At 33.1% G+C, this 9,998-nt stretch overlaps 2 protein-coding genes across 2 annotated transcripts; both read right to left on the bottom strand.

Annotated features, from left to right (window-relative positions):
- Nucleotides 1-1,608: 1,608 nt before the first annotated feature.
- LOC128200389 (uncharacterized) lies at nucleotides 1,609-6,846 on the bottom strand. The gene has a single exon (XM_052893704.1). It carries the CDS (start codon nucleotides 3,386-3,388, stop codon nucleotides 1,925-1,927), a length of 1,464 nt encoding a protein of 487 aa, XP_052749664.1. The 5' UTR covers nucleotides 3,389-6,846; the 3' UTR covers nucleotides 1,609-1,924.
- A 1,247-nt stretch (nucleotides 6,847-8,093) lies between these two features.
- On the bottom strand, nucleotides 8,094-9,706 carry LOC128200390 (uncharacterized). The gene has a single exon (XM_052893705.1). It carries the CDS (start codon nucleotides 9,619-9,621, stop codon nucleotides 8,629-8,631), a length of 993 nt encoding a protein of 330 aa, XP_052749665.1. The 5' UTR covers nucleotides 9,622-9,706; the 3' UTR covers nucleotides 8,094-8,628.
- Nucleotides 9,707-9,998: the final 292 nt, after the last annotated feature.

Here is a 9,998-nt window from a genome sequence, read left to right as displayed (position 1 = left end):
TTGTTCTTTTATATAATTCTACTATTATCTAATCATAGATAACGAAATTTAAGTAAACAAAAGTTGTATGTAAATTTTTTGATTCGCTAAAGCTTCCTAAATCTTCCACGTAAAAGGAGGTTTGCGATATACCTTGTAAATACCTACCCACCTAATTCCTTCGTTAGTAGTTTAATTGTGGTTAATTAAAAACTGATTAGATTACACATTTTTAAATTTATTATCACCATTCCGTTTAATGACATGATAAAAAAAATTGTCATGGTAGTTTAAATTTATACTGTAATTTTTTTACATTTGATTACGAAAATTAAATATAAAATTACATACATAAATTTATAAATAATCTAAATCATAATAACTGTCAATTATACCGATAACCTTATTTTTGTATAGAGAAAGTGACTTTGCATCCAAATGAGAGACACTCATTAATTCCGTTGATGTTTCCATTGCTTCGGATTGCATTACATCCCTCATTTCAGCAGCTTCATCCGTAGACCTTACGTTCATAGATGAGAACAACATTAACAGTCCAAGTATATACACTGAATGAGTTTTCAACTCATTATTGAATCGATCTCTTGGGTAAAGAGTGTCGGCGTTTAATCCAAAATAGTTTAGAGACCTATCCAGTTGCGAGTAATAGTGGTCGATCCAATCTTTGTAGTGATCACGTCTGGTAGCGTAATCTGTACAATTAAAGATCATGAACAGTAGATCGTTAGCCGGACTGGCAGCTGTAGCTATTTGATAGTCGATAAGAATGCATTCTGAGGGCTTCTCGTCCTATAACAAAGAGAAAAATTGAATAATATTGCAAACAGAAGTTACGGATTACTGCGACCAAAATGATTGTTTACTTTCAATTTTCTTGGTACAAATATCATCAGAAATTCTTGGCATAGTAATATACAATTTGACTTGTATCAAATTATGCCTCATTCGTATTCGACGGATTCGTTAACTACAACTTATAAATTGATTTTGTTATAATAATAGAAATTTATTATAATTAAATAAATAGAAAATAATTGAAACTTATAAGATCTCAAGATGAGACAAAAATTGATGAATTTTTGAGACGAGAATATTAAATTTTAATGATTTACTTACACGTAATTTAAAAAGTAAGTTATTGGCCCATGCATCACCATGCTGGATAATTGAGTTTATAGACGCATTTGTGGTTTTAGTTACTTCAGCATCATGATCTTTCATTTTGCTAAATACATCTTTGAGAGCATTTGTGTATTTATCATTGGCCAATACGGTTATTGTGTCTTTTATAAAATTTTCAAAAGTGAGTTCGAACAGTTTTTTGTTTTAAAGCGTGACTCCAAGAGTTGAATAATTTTAATTTCAACTTTTCATAATATGCTGGATCTCTTTGTTTCAAAACAAAAGACAAAGAATGATAAATAGCCAAATCTTTGAGAACGATTTTTACGATATCGTTAGTGAAAAATTTTAGCCTGTCGAGCATAATATAGCCGTGAACATTTAAATCTTCTAGAAGGATCATCTCATGTAGTGGTTCCGATAGGGCATGTTATGGGGCAGGGTTTTAACACAGTTGGTGTTTTTGAAATGACTAGACTCGTAGAGTATTCTGAATTGAACTGTCTTTATTATTACAAATCGTCCATATATATAGTAGAGATATCTTAATTACTATTTACAATTACAATAGTCAAATACTTCCATTGAAAGAGTGACAACAAATAGAGATAATAACTTACTAATGGAAACTTGGATGAGATAGACAAATATACAAATATGAATATTAAACAATATAATGATTTCGATATCAAATGGACAAATACAAATATACAAATAGGAATGTCAAATATTATAATGATTAGGTCGTAGGCTGACACATGGTCTTAGGTCACGTACTCTTAATATATGTAACACCTCCCCCTTAGAATAAAGATTGGGCTTGAGAGCTTGATCTTTGAACTCTCGGTGTTGAAGTTCTTGGATAATTTTCTTCATTTTCCTCTTCGTCTTCCGTTACGCAGGTACTTGTTGCTATAGTAGTCATCGGGACGGCAACTTGGGTTCTCTGACGTCGTGATGTGTTTGAAAAACAGTTGTTAAATATTTGTATACAACTATTATCACGGCTTGGTCTTCGGTTACGCAGGAGTAATCCATTCGGACAACGTTTGCTAATCTTATAAATGAAGTATCCTAGCATTGTTATGAATAACACGAAGTATATCCATGTAAACGTTGACGAATATCTTTGTAAGATTGGTCGAGATCTCATATTTTCTAAGCTTTCCTTAAATTTATCGACATGATGTTTTATTTGTTTCAGTGAATCCAAAGGCATTTCATTAATTTTAATAGGAATTAAGTTTGGAGCTTCAAAGTTCTTGTATTCTTCAAAGCAATCGTCTGTTCTAATGTCTGGAATTATTACAGGATATGTCACATTTTCTTCAATAGATTGAAAGGCTGTTAGCGTACTATACCCAGTATAAAGTTTGCAGTTTTCCGGTAAGGATAAAATGCCTGCTCCTTGTAATTTATGATGTGTAACTTCCGTTTTACATTGAAGTATACAATTAGTGTCTTCTGTAAGTATGTAAAGCCATTGGTTGTTGTCAATGTTTTGAAAAGTGTTAATTCTTGCTTCAAATGTGGATGTGGTACAAATTTCAGGTAAAGTCTTTGAAATGCTTAACAGGATATGGAGCTCACATAATGGACGTGATGCTGCTTCATATGCGATAAAAGAGGTGCAGATCTTCTTCTTTATAGTGTAGGACTTGCATGAAGTGAGGTCGCTCGTAGATACGTATATATTACCGCTAGGATTTGTAGCCAAATGCATGTGCTCAGGTAGGATGGTTGTATGTAAAGAGGAATTAAAATGTTGAATTGGAATGGAATATATGTGATAGAGATTAAGAGGTTCGCCTTGAATTAATGGAAAATCTAATATGTATACAAGTCTATCAGAATATACATGAGCAGAAAGAGAAGCTGAGTCTAATATTTGATGAATATTTTCAATAGTGACTGGAGTAACTAAGTGTTTGTTGGTACGTATATGATTAGATAATAAAAGTTCTTCATATAGATGTTTAAGAGTTATTATAGAGGGATGTATTGTATTAGATTTTACGAACAATATGCTTGCTAAACAATCATTAATTTCATTTTCTAGATTTATTACCGATTCTAATATCTGCAAGGAAATTACGGAAATGTCTTCACTAGCCTTTAGATTGAAAATAACCTTTTGACTTGAGTTTAAGTAATCATTAAGGCGATTAATATTTTCGTTAATTATTTGCTCATCATACGTTATTTTAAATATAGTTTCATTGAAGTTTTTAGTTGTTGAAGAAATAATTAAGATTTGTTCGAGCATCAAGGAAGAAGATTCTATTACAAGTTTTTTTCTAATTTATTAAGGTAATATCGAATTGAACAAACATAAGAACTATTATTTATAAATTTATGTTTTAATTATGTTTTATTTTTTATTAGAAATAAAGACGATTTTAGGACGATTCGTAAGCTAACGAATATAACAAAAATGATACAAAATCTCAATTTATTGATTAAGATTGATTGATTATTGAAGAATTATTGATTTAATTGATTATAGAAGAATTATTGATTAATTATTGAAGAATTATTGATTTAATTGATTATAGAAGAATTATTGATTTAATTGATTATTGAAGAATCATTGATTTAATTGATTATAGAAGAATTATTGATTTAATTGATTATTGAAGAATCATTGATTTAATTGATTATAGAAGAATTATTGATTTAGTTGCTTATAGAAGAATTATTGATTTAATTGATTATTGAGGAATTATTGATTTAATTGATTTTGAATATTGCTTATAATAAATTAATACTATAAGTTGTTTGATGTGGAAACAACTTAACATATTAGAGCTATTCTTTGTACAAGCCGGCGTCTATACGGCTCATTGTTTGTTAGTCGCCTTATACGACACGTCAAATCTGAACGTCAGTGTTATTCTTTGGTAAAGCCGACTACTACACGGCTAATTGTTTGTTAGTCGCCTTATACGACACGTCAAATCTGAACGTCAGTGTTATTCTTTGGTAAAGCCGACTACTACACGGCTAATTGTTTGTTAGTCGCCTTCTACGACACGTCAAATCTGAACGTTGGTGCTATTCTTTGGTAAAGCCGGCTACCACACGGCTAATTGTTTGTTAGTCGCCTTATACGACACGTCAAATCTGAACGTTGGTGCTATTCTTTGGTAAAGCCGGCTACCACACGGCTGATTGTTTGTTAGTCGCTTTCTACGACACGTCAAATCTGAACGTTGGTGCTATTCTTTGGTAAAGCCGGCTACCACACGGCTAATTGTTTGTTAGTCGCCTTATACGACACGTCAAATCTGAACGTTGGTGCTATTCTTTGGTAAAGCCGGCTACCACACGGCTGATTGTTTGTTTAATTAACGAGTTTATTTATTTCATAAGGTCTTAATCTATTTGCGTGAACTAACTGATGTCTCCCGGATTTACGAATAACATAATTTTCATTAAAGCCTACACGTATCACATCGAATGGCCCTTCCCACTTATTATCTAAATTATTTGGGTTAGGGACCTTGATCATCACCTTGTCACCTACATTAAATTTAGCAATATTTTTAATTTTCCCGTCGTAACGTTCCTTGGCTTTTTCTTTCATTTTCTGAACGTTCTGTGTTGCGACATCGCGGGCTATTGTAAGTCGTTCGTTTAAATCTTTAATGTAATCGAATGCAGTATAATCGGGTATTGTTTTTAATGAATAAAAAGGTCTTGGTTTAAAACCAAATAGAAGTTCGTAGGGTGTGAAACCTGTAGAGCTATTAACTGAGGTGTTATGACATATAATAGCCAGTGGAATAATTTGATCCCAATTTTTCAATTTACGTGCTTGGTACATTCGTATGTGATCTCGAAGTGTGGCATGAAACCTTTCTAATGCACCATTAGTTTGAGGGTGGTAAGCTGTATTAAAAGTTTGACTTGTACCGAGAAGTCTTATTAATTGCTTCATTAGTCCATTCATGAATTCAGTACCTTGGTCAGAATGGAAACGTCTAGGTACACCGAAATGTTGACAGAAGTGAAAGAGTTGTTTAGCAACTGTTAGAGCTTCTTTATCAGGAATTGGATAAGCTTGGACGTACCTAGTTAGTTCATCTTGTAGTGTCAATATGTATTTGTTATTATTGTCACTAATGTCAGAATATGATACTAAGTCTATAGAAACACGTTCAAAAGGTTCATTAGATTGGGATGTTAATACCATTGGAGCTTTAAAAGTTTTTCTTTGAATCTTATTGCGCTGACATATTTCACAAGAGTTTATGTAATTTTTGATATCTTCGGCCATATTTTTCCAGAAGTAATGTTCTCGAATTTTCCTAGTGGTTTCAATTATACCTCGATGTCCTGAGAGCGGTTCATCATGGTATGTTTTTAGAATGCTGGGAATTTCCTGAGGCGAAGGATGAGTAATTTTATTCTCGCAAATGATTATATTGCAATTATATATTTCTGCTAAATAAGCTGAGATATGTAGCTGTTGGTTGCCCTGAAGCTTGCAAGTTTGATCATATTTCAGGTTCGGTATATACAAAGTTTCAATATTATGCTTATGTAAGCACGATAACAATGATTTGAAATAACTCTCCGCGTCCCATGGATCATAGTATGATGTTCTAGTATAACAAAGGAAAATGTTTTGCTGATATTCAGAAGTTATTTTATCTATGTCGTAGACTTGTTTTTCTGTTTCAGGTTGATTGCTTTGGGAAGCACATAAATCTAAAGCTTCGTTGTATAAGTTATTAAGATCCGATTTTTGACACGACACAGGGATGAAGATATTTTTATGATTAGACTCTAAAAGATTTTCAGGTGAAGTTTTAAGCTTGTGTGAATTAGCGCTACAACCTTGAGATAAGAATTGTTCATAGTTTGTTTTTAATAATGTTTCAAATTGTTTTTCAGGGTTGTCTGTACCCATATTTAATATAGGTGGTCGTGATAAGGCATCGGCGTTTGTATTATTTTTTCCGGCTTTGTAATTTATTTCATATTCATATTCTTCTAGTTTCAGTCTCCAGCGAACGAGACGAGATCCCGGATCTTTAATGGAAAATAACCATGTGAGTGGTTTGTGATCAGTAAATATTTTAAATTTTCTACCGAATAAATATGGTCGAAAGTGTTTCACGGCCCATACTATTGCGAGAAGTTCGCGCTCTATGGTAGAGTAATTACTTTCAGCTTTATTTAACGTACGTGATGCGTAAGCAATAGGTAAATCTTTGCCAATTTCACCTTGCGAGAGAATCGCTCCGATAGCGTGGATTGAAGCATCCGTAGTTAATATAAACTCTTTAGTAAAATCGGGATATTGTAACAGAGGAGTCGTTGTGAGAATTTCCTTACAGGAGTCAAAAGCCTGCTGTTGTACACAACTCCATGTAAACGGAACATCCTTTCTTAATAAGCTTGTTAAAGGCTTAGTGAGCTTACTAAAGTTAGGTATGAACCTACGATAGTAGCCTGCGAGACCAAGAAATGATTTAATATCTTTACATGATTTAGGGACTGGAAACTCACGAACTGATTTTACTTTTTCGGGATTTGGCTTTACACCTTCACTCGATATAATATGACCCAGGTAAGCAACTTCTTTTCTCAAGAATTCGCATTTATCTGGTTGTATTTTCAGACCGTATTTTCGTAACCGATCGAATACTTCAGTTAATTTCTGTTTATGTTCTTGAAGGCTGGATGCAAACACTACGATATCATCAAGATAAACAAAGCATCGTTCTCCTTGTAATCCGTAAAGTACACTATCCATGGCACGTTGGAATGTAGCTGGTGCATTTTTGAGTCCGAAAGGCATTCTTAAAAATTCGTAATGACCAAAAGGAGTGCTGAAGGCAGTTTTGGGAATATCCTTGGGCTCTAATTCAATTTGATGGAAACCGGATGCCAAATCTAAAGTTGTGAAATATATTGAATGTCCTAACTTATCTAGTATGTCAGTTATGTTAGGCAACGGGTAACTGTCTCCAATAGTGACGTCATTTAATTTTCTATAATCAATTACAACACGCCATTTTTGCTTTCCAGACGCGTCTAATTTTTTTGGAACTACCCAGATTGGACTGCTCCATGGAGAAGTACTATCTTTTATTATATTCTGTTGTAACATTTTGTCTATCTGATTTCTTACTTCTTGTTGGTGTACTTGAGGGAATCTATAAGTTTTAGTATTAATTGGTATATCTGACGTAGTAGGAATAGAATGTTTAGTGTGATTCGTGAACGTTAGTGGATCGCCTTCCACGTAGAAAATGTCCGAATATTCTGAAGTTATTTTTTCGAGAGATTCACGTTCTTCTTTATTTAAATGATCACACCTTATAAGGCTCCCGATATCTATTCTTTGTTTTATAGAGATGTTGTTAATTTGTGAATTGGGTAAGGAAACAGACTGTTGAATTAGTTCCGATTCGTTAACAGAATTTACATCTATAATAGGCGTTGAAATATATACGTCATTATCACTCGAGTTTACACAAGTAATGAGAAAGCTATTATTTTTGACATTAACAAGAGCATTAGGAATACAGATATCGTTACTAATGTTTTGCTTATTTATCATTGCAGTTCCGTCTGAGATATCATTAGTTAAACATGATATAACTGTCTCCGAACGACGTTTGATAATTTGTTTACCATTATCAAAGTACTTTGGTTCATCTCCCAGAAGGAACAACTGATAAGTCCTGTCATGTATTCGCATCGTTTTTGATTGAATATAAATGTTGACATTGAATTTTGACATGAAATCATTACCGAGTATACCATCAGCGTGTATGTTTAAATTTGCGACATGGAATTTAAATTTTGGAAATTGATCTAATGAAATGTGGGATGTGCCACATGTTTGAAAAGGCGAATTTTCATTAGAGATACCAATAATAGAAACGACGTTTGATGTATCGATGGTATTTTTACCGATTTTATTTTTATTTATAACCGAAATGGCTGCTCCCGTGTCTACTAATAACGTAACTGGTTGGCCATCAATATGAAATTTACAGTGCAAAAGATTTTCAGGAGGTATATTTAATGTAGAGATATTGTAAGATTCATTAGGATAAGCTCTTTTCTTTATTTGATTCGATTTTAGTTTTATTTTTGATTTTTGTTTCGATTTACGAGATTTTTTTGATTTTTTAGTCTTTGTAGTTTGTTGATTGCACGTGGGATTTGAATTAGATTCTTTTAATATAGGTTTTAGACATTGATCTTTTTCAGAATTAGTCGAATTAGTGATACAATCTACAGAGTTAATAGGTTTCTTTGATTGAGTTAGTAAGGTTTCTGTGACCTTTATAAGTGATTCAGTGATTTTTGTGAGGTTAATGATTAATGATTCAGAGAGCTCTAAGTTTGTCTTAGTAGCTATCGTAGTTTTATTATCACAAGTACACACATCGCTTAATTGTCCCCGATGGACTGGAATTGTTTGCGCTTGTGTAGTGATGTTTGTATTAGATAATGTAGTATGACACTGATTACTATTGAATTTTACTGAATTTGAAGATCGTTTATTTGAGGTTCTAGGGTAATATCCTGACCCTCGGTGATCATTGAAATATTTGGGCAATACGTGGGAACCGTTTCCGAAACTGTGCCCGTCAGCTCGGCCGGTTGCAAGTTTAAATGATTTACTCGAGCTGGAGTCGGATTATTTCGCGGAAATTGGTTATTACGACTATTATTAAATATTCTCTTTCTACAATTAGTTATATGATGTCCGGGTTTTTTACAATAATTACATATAATAAATTTTCGCGGATTGGTATTAATAGTATGTTTATCTGGTGGTTTATGTATTTGAGGTTGATTGATCTGAGGTGGTTGACGAACGACATTGCTATATAGCGGTGTTGTTATTCGACTATTTTTAAACAAACTTTGCCTAGCCGTATTCATTTTTCGAATTTTTTCTTCTTGAATTGCAAAGTTTCCAGCATGAGTTAATGAATCAAAACCTTTTGTTCTCAACATTACACCTATGTCAGAACTCAATCCATTAATAAAAACGTTCAGAGCTGTTTCTTCCGTAGTAGTTTTCCGTCCTATTAATGTCGCATCTACCACTTCAGTTGTTAATTTTTCTAAAATTTTATTTCTACATAAATCTACGCGGTGGAAAAATTCCGTTACCGATTCATTTGGTTTCTGAAAGAGTGATTGTAGTTCGAGATTTAGATGTGAAAGAGTTTTTGTTTGCGAAAATTTTTGTATAAGGAACGTTTTTAAGTCGTCCCAGTTTGAGTATAGTTTCGCGTGGATATCAGAAGAAGTACTCCCACTTATTTTGTTTAAAGCGTAAATTAATAAAATTTCTTCCTGCTCTAGACTTGCTAATTTAAAAGCTGAATCGCACGATCTTATGAACTTATATACTTGACCCGATTGTGTTGTATCGAAATCCGGTATTAATTGTAATAAAGTATTTAGCGGAACATTTTGTTCGCAAAATTTAGGTTTTGTGTCAATATTTTGTTGTGACATAATGAATTAGAATAATTGAATTCGTAAAATCGATATAGTATAATAGAATATTAAAAATAGATAGAAAAATAGATTTTGAGTTTGAATAATAAAATTATTTTATGATTTAGGCGAAAAAGATTTATGAAAAGGAAACAGAGAAAGGAAACAGAGCAACATGTGTTGACCACTTACCCCAATAACAGCAACAGGATACGCATTGCAGAGTATAGATTCGGCGAACTATTCAAAGCCCTTCAGGCACCGTCCTAGGATTGTTGGCGATGTTTGTCCGAGTCCCAGACGTTAAGTTCGACTTGCACTATTACGCGACGGATCCTACCGACTGCGCCAAAATTGTTATGGGGCAGGGTTTTAACACAGTTGGTGTTTTTGAA

The sequence above is a fragment of the Galleria mellonella genome, unplaced genomic scaffold, assembly GCF_026898425.1.
Source record: "Galleria mellonella isolate WM207_F2 unplaced genomic scaffold, CSIRO_AGI_GalMel_v1 utg184, whole genome shotgun sequence".
Taxonomy (NCBI): Eukaryota; Metazoa; Arthropoda; class Insecta; order Lepidoptera; family Pyralidae; genus Galleria; species Galleria mellonella.
This window is presented reverse-complemented; position numbering and strand designations above follow the sequence as displayed.